Raw genomic sequence first — 17,648 nt, 5'->3', positions numbered from 1 at the left:
TTTTCTCTACTATTACCTTTCCTAGGTCCTAGCTCACTGGCTCCCAGGGCCTCATGCTGATGAGGCTATAAGACAGGGGTGGGCAAACTTTTTGGTCTGAGGGCCACATCGGGGAATAGAAATTGTATGGCCGGCCATGAATGCTCACAGAATTGGGGTTCGGTTGCAAGAGGGGGTGAGGGCTCTGGTTGGGGGTGTGGGCTCTGGGGTGGGGCTGGTGATGAGGAGTTTGGGGTGTAGGAGGGTGCTCTGGGCTGGGACCGAGGGGTTTGGAGAGTGGGAGGGGGATCAGGGCTGGGGCAGGGGGTTTGGGCATGGGGAGAGGCTGAGGAGTGCAGGCTCTGAGTGGCGCTTACCTTAAGCGGCTCCTGGAAGCAGTGGCATGCCCCTTCTCCAGCTCCTATGCAGAGGTATGGCCAGGTGGCTCTGCATGCTGCCCCATCTGCAGGCACTGCGCCTGCAGCTCCCACTGGAGCACTGGAGGGGGCCATTGGAGTGCATAGGAGCCAGAGCGGGGCCATGCTGTGGCTTCCGGGAGCCACGTGGTGCGACCACCGACCCATCGCCCTGGCTGGAGGACTGGGGCCAAGCCCTGTGCTGCGGCCCCCGACCCAGCACCCCAGCCAGAACAGGGAAAGCCCCAGACCCCACTCCCCAGCGGGAGCTCGCGGGCCGTAGTTTTCCCACCCCTGCTATAAGATCTCAGCAACTAATGTGGGTGATGCTGACTGGATTAGAGATTTTGTTGGCTGTAGTGTGAGAGAAGGGGAAAGGATATTTGCTACACTCCAGTAAATAGCCCAGGTGCAACAGAACACTATTTACTCTCCTCATACTGCCTTCCCTCCTCCTTTCTGCCCTTTTGATATCAAAATCATATTTGGCTTTTAAGACTCCTGCAGAGAACCAGCTACAACCAAGAAGTGGAGAGGAGCTGCCAGAGAACATAAAATCCTGAGGCTGTAGCTTAAAAATTTTTAATACTTGAGTCTCTTACTTCAGTGGAGCTGAAGAGATTTGTAAAGTGTAGTTGGGAAAGAAAATGTATCAAGGATCCCAACCCAGTAGTCACTAGAATTAAATATGACCCAGGGTTAGCAGGTCCAAAATTATACCTGCATCATCTTTAATGTTTTTTGCAAAATTTGTGAGATTCTTTGCATGGGTTTTTATGTCAAGAGAAATATTTTGTTTCTGCCTTCAGTTGGGGTTGATTTTTATTCCTGATCTTAGTGTGTTGTATTGAGTCTATTGTCACAGGGGTTTTTAAGCAATGTACAGACACCTTATCCATACAAAAATAACCACCTCTTTTTTTCAAACAAAAACGGAAGGAAATGTAAAATAAATTTCACTAGTTAATAAAATGTTTAAAACATTGTCAATCGGTGCTTCATTGAAATTTCTCCAGAAGCAAATGTTTGTTAAATAATCCCAGGTATTTTTCACCTTGTTTTCTCTAACAATAAATTCCTACAAAGGTGAAGTGCAGTTACTTGCATATTCTCATAAAATAACCTGAATTCGTTCTTGCAATAAGTTGGTGAATACATCCAGTTACTATTGTATTTTTACAGTAGCCAAAGTAATGCATCCTCATGGCAACAACTTGACCATATACACAAAATATGGCCTGGAGTTTTGGACAGTCTGTGAAAGCTCCATGTATCGGCAGTATACATGCCAACCGCACTTTTAGAAACAAAATAACCTTGAAACAAAAATTCCACAAATGTCTGAAGTATAACCACTTATGTACTTAAGGTAGATAGATAAAAGCATATGATAAATATAGAAAAAATATTTCTATGTCCATTGAAGTAAACTTCAGTATTAGCTTTTTTTTATTATCCATTTTGGGTTTTGGCACAGAGGCAAGCGTATTCTTTTTAAAGAGATATATGTTCCCCCCAGGAAAGCTTAGCTGGATTATAACCTGTGATCTGGTACAGAGAAGTATATGTCACACCTCATTGCATTGCTGCAGTTTACTTGTTGATAGATTTATTCTGGTAATGAATATTTTATAAATTGGTTCAATCGTTACTGAGCAGATGTCTCCTTAAATATTCCATCACCCATTTAAAAATGGAAAATACATTTATGGAATGCAGAACCTCAGAGTGAGAAATTGGGTTTTTGTGTTTCTTTCAGCAAAATGGTGCTGAGTAATATAGTTGGTGCCAGAGCCCTAATTCTTTTTTTATTCAGGAAATGGTCTATTATGTGATTTTGAGACTGTATAAAGGCCAGTATATATTTATCAGTCTAATTAAATGAGATAAGTGACCATTATGACTAGAATGGAGGCTTCAGATTCCTAAAGCAAGTTCTCTGCTATGTTACCTGCATCAGAATTATTTTATACAAAACACACACTGCTCTGCAGTACTAGTTCAGCTGTACAAAATACTTCAGTCCTTTTTCAGCAACGCCTTTGCCTGTTTGTCTACTGAAGAAAGGGTTTGACTCAGTTAGGAAGAGAGGTCAAGGTTAGCTAACCTATATTAACGAAACTCCGTTGAACCTTGACCTTTTTTTTCAATAGACCCAAAGAGATCCTTATTACTGGGGAAGCTGCACATTCACTACTGTTGTATTTAACTTCATTATCATTTTCCTGTGGCAGAACCATAAAGCTCTCAAACTATCCATGTGCTGACATCATGGCGCACACGTTACCTTCTCTATGACCCTTGGTCCTCAAAAACTTAAGCACGCACTGTGTAGCTTTAAGCATGTTAAAGTAAAAAGGACTTGAGGTGGTTGTCATCTACATCTTTGGGCCAACCCTAGAAGAAATTGAATTGTGTTTGTGAGGTGTTGAACACCCTACATTCCTTTTACTTTCACTGTGTGGTCTATTTTTATGTCAGTGGTTCAGAATCCTGAAAGCCACTTGCCATCAGAAAAACTACAAACTTTTACGCTCTTTTTTTCCCCCCCTTAAACAGGTGTGTCCTCTCTAAGTATCCAGTTTGCCAAACTCCCGAAGGGACTGAAACATTTAAATTTATCTAAAACCTCATTGTCACCTAAAGGTATGTTTTGTACTTAACCCTGCACTTTTTCTCTGTTTGGTGAATGAGTAAAATGAAACATTTTTGGTAGTGATGGATCCTGTTGTTATATAATTGTAAAATAATTTCTTGTGTACTGGATTATTTCTCTCTGTCTAATTTGCCTACTTATATGGCTGACATTATGAGTATCTGAACCTTATTTCTTAACCATAGTAGGCTCTTCAATTATGGGCCTGATCCAAATCCCACTGAAGTTAGATGGAAGCTTTCCACTGACTAATGTAACACCGACAGACCCCAGTAGTCGGCAGGCAGGATCGAACTGGGGCCTCTGGAACTAAATGCATGAGCTAAAAGCCATATGGCTCTTAGCTAAGGCTGTAGAGCAAACTCATTAATCTCTAAGTGGTCCTGGTGCCACGAGATGGGACAGAACACCACACCCAGGAGGTGTGTGGGTTACATACTTCCCGTAACTGAGGAAGCGTGTCCTGAGCTTCGGAGACTTCCCAGTTGAAATCCTGAATGAGGCCCCACTTGTAACACCAACAGACACTGGTCATGGGCGGGATTGAACCTGGGGCCTCTGCCTCATGCTAAATGCATGAGCCTATACCGCATGAGCTAGAAGCCATATGCCTCTTAACTAAGGCTGTAGAGCAAACTCATTAATCTCTAAGTGGTCTTGGTGCCACTAGATGAGACAGAACACCACACCCAGGAGGTGTGTGGATTACACTTATATAAGATTCGGATCAGATCCTATATTATTGAAGAACTGTCTGTGTTTAGCTTATTGTTGGAATAAATATATCTTGCATTTATGGCTTAAGAAGAGGTCTGAAGCATACAGGGTTTTTTTTATAATAGCTTATACTTTGTGTTAAACTTTTCAAAATGCCATTTGTAAAGCTATTGAAATATCCTTTTTGTAAGTCACATTTGTAAAGTAAAATGGTTTGTGGGTGACTGTTTAAAGATTGCTTTGTGGTGACTGGGGCATTTAGTTTCTTAATTCACAAATTTCTCACTTAAAATAATTGAAGAATGTATAACCACATGAAATATTGTGCATCACTTGTTTTTTCCATCCTGGGTAGTGAAACAAAAGAGATTTTAGATCTTCCTTTAACTGTCATTTCACTTGTAACAGTAAACCAAGCTGTGTTACCATTTTAGATGTTGCTTTTTGATGTGGGAGCCCCCAGTGCTTCTAACTTTCACAGGTTGATCTTTTTTTAAGAAAAGCTCTATCCAACATATTTCTTCAGCATACCATTTTAGTAGATGGCTCATGAAACTACTGGGGGTGGAGGCAACTCTGCACCTTTGAAAATGGACCTGCTACTAGCGAGTAGCCTTTAAATTGATTTGACATTTGTTGTTGTGCAGTGTGTTTTGTATTATGATTCTTACTAGCCCAGTCATGAGGCATGGCTGCTGGAATTTTGGTTCTTTAAAACCTTATAAAACTTTAGTTCTGTTCATTGTGTTAGTAGTCTGTTCTTGGTGACAATCATTTAGTCAAGGAATTTTGACCACCCTGATATTTATCCTTGGGGTAGGAGAAAACTCCAAATATTTACTCAAGTCTTTAGACCAAATCCAGCCCCGACAAAAGTGCACACAGCTTCCAGTATGTTCAGTCACCTCCTGTACTCTTCCTCACTTGAAGCTCCATCATTTGGTCCAATGGCATCTACAGTGCCATTTGGGATATTATATCTGTTTCCCCCTATCTCAAGAACAGTTGTCAAATTAGTCAAGACCGTTCAACCAAATGTTAATCAGCAAGAACAGAGCATTGAAGCAATGAACAAAATCAAAGGGATTTTTGTGGTTTATTTTTAAAAAGGTCTTAAAACAAAAGCAGAGTCCATCTAACATGCCTAATGATGACCTAGTAACAACCCTAATGCAGACTGCACTGCAATGATGCTCAAATCTACAGAGACTAAGACCTTACCACTGGATATTGTGCTAGAGTAACCCTTCAATATTCCTATTGAAAACATGCCTGACTAAAACACCTCGCCTAATGATATGACTTATCTTGCTGTTCATGAGAGTTTGTCTATATGTGCGGTCCCCTCAAAACAGTGAATTTCCTGCCTCCCATGCCTCCACCTCTTCACTACTTTTGTGACTGTCTTTACAGCTCCTTTTATCAGTCTGCTCTCCCTTGACTTAGACAGCATTGCATTAATTTAACCTTGTTTTGCATTTGAAGGTTATCTTTGAAACCATAAAGGTTAGAACTATTTTTGTAATAAAAGCCTATTTTTGAAGTGAGTGATGGGACTCACTTGGGAAAGTTTCCTATTCAATACTAGGCAACTGGACAAGTGGATTTTTCCAGTCTTTTGCTTTAGGGAGATAATAAGCAGCACTTACAATGCTTTTCACTTCTTCCCAAAGCTCAGTATAACCCCTTCTTATTGTTTTACCTTACTACTTAACAAATACATTTGATATGAGATTTCTTTGAGATTGACAAGTGAACTGCAGGTAGCAACTTCCCAGATGGTCTTTCTTTAAATATGGTGTTTCATAGTTCCTAACAGTTGTTAGGTCTGAGTGCGATGAAACAACATTATAGGCTTCATTCAGACTGAAGTAGGATCTCTGTTAATAGCACAGTATACAATAAGGGAAGTGCTATTAGAGGTTTAGCAATTTGGAGCTTTGACTCAAATAGAAAATTCCATGTGCTTGGTTCAATTAAATCTCAGCTTTTTGAACCTGATCCAGAGCTCATTGAAGTCAATGAAAAGGCTCCCATTGATATCACTGGGCTTTAGATCAGATCCGGTGACTTTGTCGTTAATGAAAGACTGATTCATTTAAAAACAAACAAAAACCCTAAAGGAGAAGTGATTCTACTTTTTAGCCTAGTGCCCCCCAACATTAACTAGCTCAAACATTGCTTCATTATCCTAGTTCTCAGAATCATTTGCTGCTGTTGAATCATATGCTACTGTTGCTATTCGGATGGGATATAGCATGGTGTTTGTGTGCGTGTACATCTGCACTGCTCCTTTCTACTTCCGTATAGTAACAACTGCTGTTAACACTCGTTAAAATGGGCATGTGGCTAGAACCCATTGTGCCCAGGTAGATCTGTTAAAGATTCAAAAAACTTGCATTTTGTATATAAAGTGTTCCAGCCCTGCAGTTTGCAGGTGGAATGTGTTTAGTAACAAAGACTTACCATAAAAAAAAAAAAAAAAAAATTGCAGAGTGAAGAGTGAATATTTGAAAGCTTGGCAGATATATTATCATGTATTGACTCTTTTCAGAGAGAGGCCCATTTCCAAAAATAATCCCTGAAGCCAACAAGCATGCTACTGTACTAATATTGATCTCATCTTAATATTTTGGTGTTTGGAAAACTAGAGCACCAAATCTAAATATCTGTGGCTCCTGATTTTGCCAGCTTCCGCCTCATATGTTCCTTGGCAAACCTATGTCCTTTCTAGCATTATGAATTTCAACGTATTTTTAACCTGAAAGATGGGCACTTCTATCCATTGCCAATCCGTGTTTATGAAATGGTTGTCTTGTCTGAAAAGCTGCCGACTGTTGCTCAGCAATTCAAAGCACTTGTCTTCTCTGTTGCTTTGACCAAGCACTTAATAAAATCCATCCTTCTATTATAGGAGGCAATGATGCTTGTGTGTCTAATGGATTTTCTCAGGTACTTACTGATTGAGAGGCAGCCTACAGCCATCCAGAATGATTCAAGAGTTCAGTGATAAACTACCATGCCTAATATGCAAGTTACATTTGCTGGAGGTGTCCACTTCATCTCTGTTTTAAATAACTTAGGAACCCTTTTGAAGGGAGTGCTGATTTGTTGGTTCTTGACACATAATTTTTCAGTTTAATACCAAAAATATTTATTTGTTCTGAACAGGATTTAATACTGTACATCAGTGTGTTCAAATATATATTTCCTGATATGTTAGTTCGTCAAATATTTTTCTGAAATTACCGGTGAATACATAATTTAAATGTTTGAACTTCTATGTCTTGTCAACTGCCTTTGAAGTAGTAGTGAACTATAATTGTTAATGTATTTGCCTTCTGCAGATGTTTTTATTTAAATATTCTTGTTTACAATAAGATGTCTTCACATTACTTAAAATATAGTTTGTGTGTAATGTTAAAAAAAACCACTAGAATTGAGCTAAATACATGGTACAGTAAATGTATCAGAAGGTTGTTCCTAAGGATCTGGTAATACAGGTTAAGGGCCTGGTCCTGCCAGATTTAGGGAATCCCTAATGAAGTCAATGGGAGCTGAGGGAGTGTGGCACCTTTCAAGACTGGACCCTGTAGGAGAAAAATAAATCCTAACAATTCTGATAGCAGGAGACCATTGATATTTGACAGTGTGTTCACTGAAACTGTGTCCTGACAGGGTTTATGATAATTCTTTATTTAGCCGAACTAAGTTAAATATTGACATTTTGTTGCAGGGGTGAATAGCCTTTCCCAGTCACTGAGTGCCAACCAGCTGATTGCTAACACTCTCACCTACCTTGACCTCTCAGGGAATGTTCTCCGGGGTGATGATCTCTCCGTATGTGTTCCTTATTCTTCTGATTCCTGAAAAAAATGTATATATTTAATGTAGTGTGAGTGGGGAGGGAGGATTATTTTGGGGGGGATATTGTGTTAATTTAACTCAAGTTCTAGTGGTGATTAAAATGACACAGTGATAACATTGCCTTCCAGTTGTGACGCTGCCTGGTATGGGACAGAGCTAAGAGTGCCAGTCTCAGGTCAGACTGCCAGAAAACAGGGCATGTACTCCAAACTGGTGGTATATTCAATCCTAAAATTTCATCAAGCCAGTAACAAATGTGTGCTTCCAAAATACTATACTAGTTATTTTGAAGCCACGGACAGTCCCCTGCAGGACCTCTAGCCCCTCATGTACCACCCAGACAAACCAAACTTCTGTCATAAATGATTATTAAAACCAAAACTCACATATATTAGGTTCTTCTAGTTCCAAAGAACCAGACACGTACCCCAGGTCAAAATATACTTCAGATCTTACCCCCAAAACATGCTGTAACTAAAAACTAAAGGTTTATTAATATAAAAGAAGAGCGTTATTAAGAGGTTAAAATGAAATCATATACATTACAGTTCATTTCAGAGTTTGTAGATCAGTATAATAGCAATGATGTTAAATCTGCCATCTTGCAGTAAGTTTCTCTGGTTCATCCCAGATATTGGGGTCCTCAGCCCATTGTTCAAAGCTTTTCTTTGTTAGATATCGTAATCCAGAGATGTGGAGCAAGAAAGAGGCAAAGGAATGATGATACCCCCCCGGTCCATGTGCATGGAAAGTTACTGTCTCAAACATGGAGTCAGGGATCACATGTTCTGCATGTCCTGCTGAGTCATTGGGCCTCCACTGTCTATGTGCTCCTGCTCTCTGAGGTGTCCTTGGGAGGGGCTCACTGGAAGAGTTGATTCTCCTTCATGGCCCATCAACCATGGCTGGCTAGTCTGGATGTAAATCTGTCTGGTGGGTGTTTGAGATACAAACACAGCAAGGATTCATAACTTCATACACAATGATAATACACGCATATAAACAGGATAACATTGTTCAACAAATCACAGTTTTTCCAATGATACCTTATAAGGCATACTTTGCATAACATCTATCACAACTGTGCAACAGTGGTGATACATCAGTGTTCATACTTCAGTGTACACATGGTCATCTTTCCTTCTATACAGTGTCACACCAGTATAAAGGCAAATTAAGTTTTACACTTCACATGCAGCTAAACTAATTCACTTCACTTTGCTCCTATGCAAATTCTCACATTTGCTGATCAGTCAGAAAACTGTCAATTGTGTCAAACTCTGGTGGTCATATGACATAAAAAATTGTCCACTGAATACCACATGAAAGTAACCAAATTCAATAAATTGGTCTGGTCTTTTGTGTTACTGCCAGTGAGGTCCAGCATTGTTTCATTTTCGGTGTGTTGAAGGACACTAGGCTCAAAATAACATTTTATTCAGACTTTCTTCATCACATCCATCCCAGTCTCACTTATTCACACGTCCTCGGTGTCCAGGCTGGGATACCTAAGAAATGAAGATTAAGGAATTCAAAATAAGCATTACAAAAGTCCATTTTCACTTGACACACACTTGGAGTATACAAAATAAAATGCCTTCTGGCTTTATGTGAATTCCACCCCAGATTTTCCTTGGTATCTGCTAGACATTCATATACACATTTACAAAACACATCATCCTGTGCTTAAGAGAGCAGAACTCTCAGGTGAAGAACTAGAAGAATGTTGACAAATGAGAGCCTTTAGAGAAGCAGCAAAAATAAAATAAGGGAATAGATTGGTTTACTTAAAACCACATATTTACAGAATTTATAATAAAATTAGTGTGCGTAGCTCAGTCAAACAGTGGTTGAAGGGAAAGTGATAGCGGGCTGCAAATATTTTAAAGGGTGCAAACACCAGAAGGGAGAGACATTTTTAAGTGGCACAAGGGGATGTATCTAGTACAGGGGTAGGCAACCTATGGCACACGTGCCAAAGGCGGCACGTGTGCTGATTTTCAGTGGCACTCACACTGCCCAGGTCCTGGCTACCGGTTTGGGGGACTCTGCATTTTAATTTAGTTTTAAATGAAGCGTCTTAAACATTTGAAAACCTTATTTTCTTTACATACAACAGTATAAGTGTATAATATATAACGAAACTAGGGAGAGACCTTCTAAAAAGGTTAAAATGTATTACTGGCACGCGAAACCTTAAATTAGAGTGAATAAATGAAGACTCGGCCCACCACTTCTGAAAGGTTGCTGACCCATGATCTAGTATATTAATGAAATGAATTTTAGCAATGTAAAACTTAAAAGTATTTTCATGGTATTGCACCTAACAGTCAGATCTGTTAAATTGTGGAATAATTTTCCAGCAGAAGTGATGGAAACTCCATTGTTTGCAATATAAAATTAAACTGAGGGTTTGTCTATGCTGGCAATTTACAGGGCTGTAACTTTCTCACCCCTCTGAGCACCACAAATTTCAGCGCTGTAATGCGCTGGGAGCTATGCCCCTCGTGGAGGTGGGTTTTTTAGAGCGCTGGGAGCGCTCTGCTGTGACTACACAAGCCACGTTAAAGCGCTGCCACGGCCGTGCTTTAGCATTGCCAGTGTAGACTAGCCCTGAGCAAAGCACTGGAAAATTTACTGTAGGGAATATTCATGCATTGGTACTAGAGGGGCTAGGTGACCTAGTGTTGTAGGGATTTAATTTTTCAAAAGTCCTGAGCACTCTTAACTCATCTTGACTTCATTTGGAGTTGCAGGGGCTCAGCACTTCTGAAAATGAGGGCCAACTTTTCTTATCTCTAATTTGTTTGGTTCCTAGACATTAAAAAAATTGTCAGATGTAGCTGGTGCCTTTACCTAGGCTAGTGCATAGGTAATATATCCTTAATATTATAATACACATCATTCATTAAAATATTATGTTATCAGACCCATTTTACAATATCTCTGAATTGACCTAAGGCACTGGTAATATGTGTTTTAATAAAGTCTTGTCAGAAAGAATTATAAGGTTCAGACACAACTTAGCTGCCGGCCTTATGCAGTAGAAAGGGTTGACTTAAACTTTCAAAACTGATTAGCCATTTTGGAGTATGGTTGCAATCTGGATGGCATTCCAATCTATTCTGAACTAAAATTAATTAGCACTTTCTGCAAAATGTGTAGCAAATTGCCGGCTACTCAAGATAAATCAAGCTATGAAAGTCAAGAATGCTATGGGGTAAATGTCATCCAGGCAGCATTCTTTTCCTGTCTTTTTAAAGAATGTTTTACTTTTGAGGGCTAGAAGATAACATCCATTCAGAGAAAATAGCTTCAATCAAAACTGTTGGAGTCCAATTTAAAATAAATGTCTGAATTTTATTTGAAGAGATAAAATAAAAATAATTCTGTGTAATATGTACAAAACATAATAATCATATTTTTTTTTCTCATTTGAAGAGCTTGTATAATTTTTTGGCCCAGCCAAATGCCATTGTTCATCTGGATTTATCCAACACAGAGTGCGCACTAGACATGGTAATCTTATTTCTTTTGGTGGTTCAAAAAAACACCATTAGTATTAACAACAGGTTTATTGCATATAAACCTACCTTCTTTATTTCTCAGGTGTGTGGAGCTCTCCTCCGCGGATGCCTTCAGCACCTAGCTGTGCTCAGCCTGTCCAGAACAGTTTTTTCTCACAGGTATGGGTTTAAATATAGTTATTTCCAACTCCTGGAAATATTTTATTCTTTTTTGCCCTTCTGCAGCAGTTTTCTTATGTGGACCTCAAGCAGCTTTAGATTTTCAATTAAGCGCTGTGTGACAGAGATATTATTTATCCCCAAAGTATATTCACCTGTGCAACAACTGTTTCTCTGCATATAAAAGACAAGGCCGGTGTTAGGGGATAGCAAGCAGGGCAGTTGCCCGGGGCCCTGCAAAGCTAAGTTGCTCAGGCTTCAGCCCCAGGTGCAGGGCTTGGAGCCTTGGGCTTCAGCACCATGCAGTGGTGCTTCAGCTTTCTGCCCTGGGTCCCCACAAGTCTAATGCTGGCCCTGCTTGGCAAACCCCCTAAAAACTGCTCGCGGCCCTGAACCCTGGTTGAGAACCACTGGAATAAGCTATCCTACATAATATGCTCGCTCTGATCCTGACTCAGCAAAGCACCTATACACATACTTAACTGAGGTAGGTAGTGCAGAGGTAGGTAGTGCAATTTGAAATGTAACTATTCCCTTACTTATGGTTAAGCATATGCTTAAGTGCTTTGCCGGAATGGGCCCTCAGTCAGGCCATAGACTCAACAAAGTGGAGCCCTGCCTTGTTCTATTTGTTCCTTCCCATACCCTTTGGAGCCCTGACTGTTTCCTTTCCATTCCCTGACGTGGAGCTGTTTGCTAGACATCAGTAGAACAAGCTATCCTGCATAATATGCTTGCTCTGATCCCGACTCTTTCCATACTCACATGCACATTGAAAATTAAATCCACTTAGGTTACACTTGCACATACACACGGTTCCAGTGAAATGTTGGCAGACTGTAAGTTTAACATGAAACAAAAACCCAGGGCACTCGCTCAAGGTAAAATTTAATAGCTAAAGCATATTGCTTTCACCCCCCACCCCAGAAATGGCAGAAGTTTTCCCTCAAACTATCAACAGAACAAAACCAAAAACCACTCCTGAAAGCTGAGCCCAAATATGCAAAATTTTAGCCTAAAGATAAAACTTTGTCACCTGTAATTATCTGAAAATGACCCTTTGAACTGATATTCTTGTGCAATTCTAAGTGTAGGCGTCTACCTGCATTACTATAGTTACCATTTAGATTGTGGTAAAGCCCATCCTGTTCTAGGCTCTTTCCAAACACTGAGGAAGACAGAGTTCCTGTTCCCAAAAAGCATTAGTACTGTACCAAAGGAATTGACTTATCTGCTTGTAGGCACAATATTCTAGAACTGCACTGAAAATCAGTGTTAGCTAAAAAATTAAACATTAATTTTCAGTGCTTTCTTATCTGCTTTTTTTTTCTTTTCTTTCTCTCTTCCTCCCTCCCCCCAATTGCAGAATAGTCCTTTCTTTTAGGGTAGAGCTGGGCATAAAAGATAATGTCATTTCACAGAGGATTTCAATATTTCTAAATCTAGTTTTGTTCCAATGCAAAACGAAAACCAAAAAGTTCAAAAGTCTCTGTGAAAGGGAATGGAGGCAGGGACCCTGGAAGTGCTGGGGTCCCTGTTTTCAAGGCAGTTCATCTTTCAGGCTGCCCCAGCGTGGGGGACCTTGGGAGCCCAGACTGCTGAGCAGCTGAGGCTCCTAGAGTATCCAGGTGGTCTCAGTTCCTCATCAGCCCACCAGGCAGGCTGCCAGAAAACTAGGCGGAATTCCAGTGGAACCCTGTTGAAATTGAACAGTCTTCTACAAAATGTTTGCTTTGATGTGTTGACCAATTTGGATGAAAAAACTGTTTCCTCTGTATCTTTCGGACCATCTCAATTTTGGGGGCCTGATCTCATATTCACTGAAATCAACTGAAAAACTTCTGTTGACTTTAATGGACATAATGTGAGGCCCTAATCAAGCTGAAAACATAGTTTAGTAAGGAAGAGAACACTGATTTGAAGAAGAGAATTTGGGTTTGTGGTGGTCGGTACTCAGTTCCGCCCCTGACTGGCTCTGTGATCTGAGAGAGTCAATTACTCTCTCCAGGCCTCAGTCTTCCTTCTGTAAAAAGAAGACAGGCCTCCTTTACAGACTTGTTAAAGTTACTCTTATGAAACCTTTTGAGAGCTGGTTATGAAGCATTGCTTTTATTTTTATTCTAGGGGATTCAGACTCTGCCATGGTACTGTTTTGCTATTTATGTTAAAAAGAGTGGCAGATATTCTATCCCTTAGATTTTCAGTCTGCAGTGGTGCCCACTGAATATTGAAATTGGACCATAAAAACAATAGGAATAAATACCAGAATGGCCTTAAATACATTTGCTCCTCTTGAAACCCAAGTTTCACATTATATAGCTAGTATTTTTATTTATTGTTATTGGAAGTCAGTAGTGACTATTCTCCCCCTTTCCTTTTTTTTTTATTGAGCGTAGTCCTTTTGAGGATATTGACTGACAGCACTGGAGGCAGAATCCTCTCTCTGGAGAGCAGTTATATCACAGGAAATAGCAGCGTAAGCTGCCCTGTCTTTCCAGATCGATATGCCTCAACACTAACCTGGAGGCATCACTTCTGCACACCTATTGCTTGGTACTACATTCAAACGTTAAACAATAACTGTCTCTAGGGGTGAAAAGTTATTTCCTTCTCATAACAATTTTGACCCTTTGCTTCTCTCCTGGTGTTGTGAATGCCTGTCGACTAGTAACTGGGCTGAAGTCACCTGGTTATTTTATGTAGGTCACCAAGGAACCATTAGTTAGTAATACCTTCTGAACAAGAAATGGGACATTGATGAATGCTGTTGAGTCTCCATTTTGAGGCCTTTTTGTTTTTGAGCTAATTGAAAGCTACCTAGATACGATTGTTAAAGATTAAGTACATTAATTACTAATAAAAGGGTGCTGCTGACCCTGACATCATGAATTTGCAATCTGTTGGATGTTCAAATGTTGCTTTTACTCTCCCCCCCCCCCCCACCCCCCCCAATTTACAGGAAAGGAAAGGACGTTCCCCCATCGTTCAAACAGTTTTTCAGCAGTTCACTTGCTTTGATGCAAATCAGCTTTTCGGGGACTAAACTCTCTCCTGAGCCTCTAAAGTAAGTGCTGCATTGATTTTTCCTGTGACTTAAAGACACAGTTTGCATGGTTATTTATATACATGTCTAATCCTGAAAATGGAGAGGAAAGCAGATCATGTCTGCACATTATTCAGAGCCCCATTTACACTTTGTCACTGAGAAAGTGAGTTTCATAATGGTCACCCATGCTGAACTGGCAGAGTTGGAATGTAACAGCCTGGCTCGCTGCTTAAGGGCTGGGGCTAGCCATCCCTGATCACAGAATGAGCCACACCTGGGAAAGATCAGGTGAAGAACAGCAGGAGGCTGCAATGAAGGGTGCTCAGGAGTCAGCCAAGCCTGTTACACCTGGCACAGGCTGCTGCGGGGACCCCCTCCTCTCAAGGAGAGAAGCAGGAGGCCTGGGGGAAAAGTAGATGCAGAAACTGGAGGAAGCCATTTGTCTGCTGGCTGAACAGCACAGTGGACTCAGCCAGTTCTTCTGCAGGAGCAGCAGGAGGGGCAGCAACAGCAGAAGGCACAGTCGGCCTCGCAGCAGGAAGAATAGATGGTTGGGTTTGGGGCCCAGAGGTGTTGCAGAGACCACCGCCACCTGCGAAAGATAAATGTCTTTGTGTGTTTCTGGTGTGGAAGACCATGGTTCAACAGATTTGAGTTGCTGTGGGAGGCATAAGAAAAAAACAAGCATGAGAGGTCAGGGACCCAGAGTAAGGGTCCATCCCAGTGTTTTAGATGTGGCATGGAAGAGTACATTAAGGTGGTCTGCCCCTTGCATAATGGGAAGGGAAAAGCCCTGCAGACCAAGAAAGAGTGAGGGAGAGTTGACAGGTGGAACAGTCTGTGTGTTCCCAGAAGTGTGTCAGTCCTGTCTACCTGTAGTGAGAGAAGCAAGTTGGAACGGTGAACTGTGTTTGAGCACAGGGGGAAATAAAGCCAGAGTTGACTGCTGGGAATGTGACCAAACTTGGAGGATGCCCGAGAACGGCAGGGTTGTGTTAGTGTTTGGGAGAAGGGGGTGAACACAGAGGCTGCAGTGAAAGTGGACATTGCAGTCATGGCAGCCCCTCTTAGAGCTGCCAAGAATGCAATACAGCACTGGGAGGAGAGACTTCTCTGATGGAGAAGGATCAGAAGGAACTTGGTGCCTTGAAGGATAAGTGGCAGGCCCTGCAAGAAAGGGAGCAGTTAGCAGAGGAGCATCAGATGACTCTAGAGGAGAGAGATTGCCCACTCATTATGCTGAGCCAGTTGAATGGGGAGCTAGAGAATCTGAGATGTCAGACCCCACAATCATGTTGTCGACAACAGTGGAATTGCATGGTGTGGGGAAAGTAGAACTTTCAGGTAGAACTTGACCCGGGGTGGGCAAGGTTCTAAGTGGTGGGAGGCAGGTAACAGGGTGGCTCTTCCTTTAAGGGCTGGAGGGCTGGCGAACCCTAACTACAGAATGAACCACACCTGGGAGATACAAAAATGATTGCCCTATAAAAAGCAGCAGGAGGCCACAATAAAGAGTGGGTGCTCAGGCATCAGCCAACCCTGCTACGAAACCTAGGCTCTCCCCTACGTTTCTACTTGCCTAGCTAATATTGCTACACACTGCTCTGTCTACACTAGACTTCTAGATGTGTTAGTTAGCTAACATTTTCTAAATCCCAGTGTAAACAGAGACTGTAAGTTGACCTGCCTGGCTGGGAGACCGATTGTTATGGAGGGAGATGTAGGAAGCAGGCAGTAACTTAATAGGTGGTTAGCTAATGGACTGGAATTTAATATAGCTTAAAGGCTAAATCAGTGAGGTGGAGGGGGAGGTCTGGAGCTAGTGATTGGGTTAGAGTTGGAGGAAAAACCTGGGATGGAATCAGCCCAGGAGAGAGAGAAAAGTGGAAAGGATAGGTGGTGGGGTGGGGAAATCACAGTGAATACCATAAGCTAAAGAATAGCATAGCTTTTTTTGAGATGCAAATTGATACAGGGAGAGAAGAGTAGATGAGATAAATAAGACATAGTTAACGAACCATCCTGAGGAACTGTGTAACCATTATCTTCCATTCTTTCCATTCCCTCTATTACGTTCTCCTTTGTTATATCCTGTCTTAAGCTTTGCCTAGACTGGGAAAATGTTGTATTAATCAGTGTTCTTGAACACTACTTACCACCTAGTGTAGGCAAAGGCATGGTGTTGAAAAACATATTCGTTATAGTTAACCCACGGGGGTGCTCACTATATGATGGATGTGGATAGCAATGAGAGCAAAGGAAATGTGTAGCCATCAACACGGAGCAAATGTTGTTGTTCTTATGAAAAATGCCATGAGACCTTTTAATGTCCCTATAGAGAGTAAAAAAGACCAAAGACCCTAATTCTGCATATTTAACGTTTGGATGTGACAACTCACAGACTTAAAGTTAACCATGTACCTAAGTGTTTGCAGAATTGGAACCTAATTTGTTAAAGATGGTCTCAAAAAACCCTTTTCACAATACACCACATGGTATTTAATTATATACTTTCAGCAGTATGGTACTATTTATTGCAACCCCTCCCTTTTTTTTTTTTTAAATTTAAAGCAATAAAATTGTTTGGCTGTTTCATTATTGTGCTGTTTCTTTGGTTTACGGTTTTCCCTCCGTCTGAGCTGAAGTGTTTCAAGGTACTTCCAAGTACAGTAAGTCTCAGTGCAACTTGATTTCACCCTCAAAGTTGAACGGTACAGTACAGATTGAATGGTACAGTTCCAAAAAATCCCATGGATACTGTTTCAGCCATGATAGTACTTGGGACTCAGTATGTTTGCAGTGCGATTGTTAGCATTTTTCTCTGAAATATGATTTTTTTTTTTAAATCTTGCATAAAATTAAGGGGTTGTCTATGGTGGGGTAATGAGCACTACATGGCTGAGAGTTCTTAAGTGCGCAAATGTGTTGTGCATTAATTGGCCCATGTGGACCTTGCTGGTGTGCACTAAATGGTTCCAAGTGCACTTTATCAAAGTGCGAACCAACAGTGCTTGCACAGACCAGTTAATGCACAACAGATTCGTGCTCTTTAGAATCATACCTCCACAGGGCACATCAACCCAAACCCTAAAATTCTGGTTTAAATCATGAAGAGGCTATGAGATTAAGTCTGAAACTGCTGTTTTCACATTTACTGGGCTTTAGTTATTACAGAGGTCTCTAAATAGAAGATAACTTACTTAAGTAAATTGGAAATGAAGGCAAATCAAGGGAATTTGAGAAGTAACATGGTATACAATACCAATAATATTTCTGTATCA

At 40.9% G+C, this 17,648-nt stretch overlaps 1 protein-coding gene across 7 annotated transcripts in view; it reads left to right on the top strand.

The window, feature by feature from the left end:
• The window catches only part of CARMIL1 (capping protein regulator and myosin 1 linker 1), a 255,236-nt gene that overhangs the window by 135,075 nt on the left and 102,513 nt on the right, over window positions 1-17,648 (top strand). For all 7 annotated transcript variants that reach the window (XM_037893029.2, XM_037893030.2, XM_037893031.2 and 4 more), the window contains exons 12-16: window positions 2,955-3,041; window positions 7,505-7,608; window positions 11,077-11,154; window positions 11,245-11,321; window positions 14,281-14,385. In XM_037893029.2, coding sequence (XP_037748957.1) covers window positions 2,955-3,041; window positions 7,505-7,608; window positions 11,077-11,154; window positions 11,245-11,321; window positions 14,281-14,385 — 451 coding nt within the window. The remainder of the gene's footprint in view (window positions 1-2,954; window positions 3,042-7,504; window positions 7,609-11,076; window positions 11,155-11,244; window positions 11,322-14,280; window positions 14,386-17,648) is intronic.

Source organism: Chelonia mydas, chromosome 2, assembly GCF_015237465.2.
Source record: "Chelonia mydas isolate rCheMyd1 chromosome 2, rCheMyd1.pri.v2, whole genome shotgun sequence".
Lineage (NCBI taxonomy): Eukaryota > Metazoa > Chordata > Testudines > Cheloniidae > Chelonia > Chelonia mydas.
Note: the sequence above shows the minus strand (reverse complement) of the source record. Positions and strands in the feature narration are given on the sequence as shown.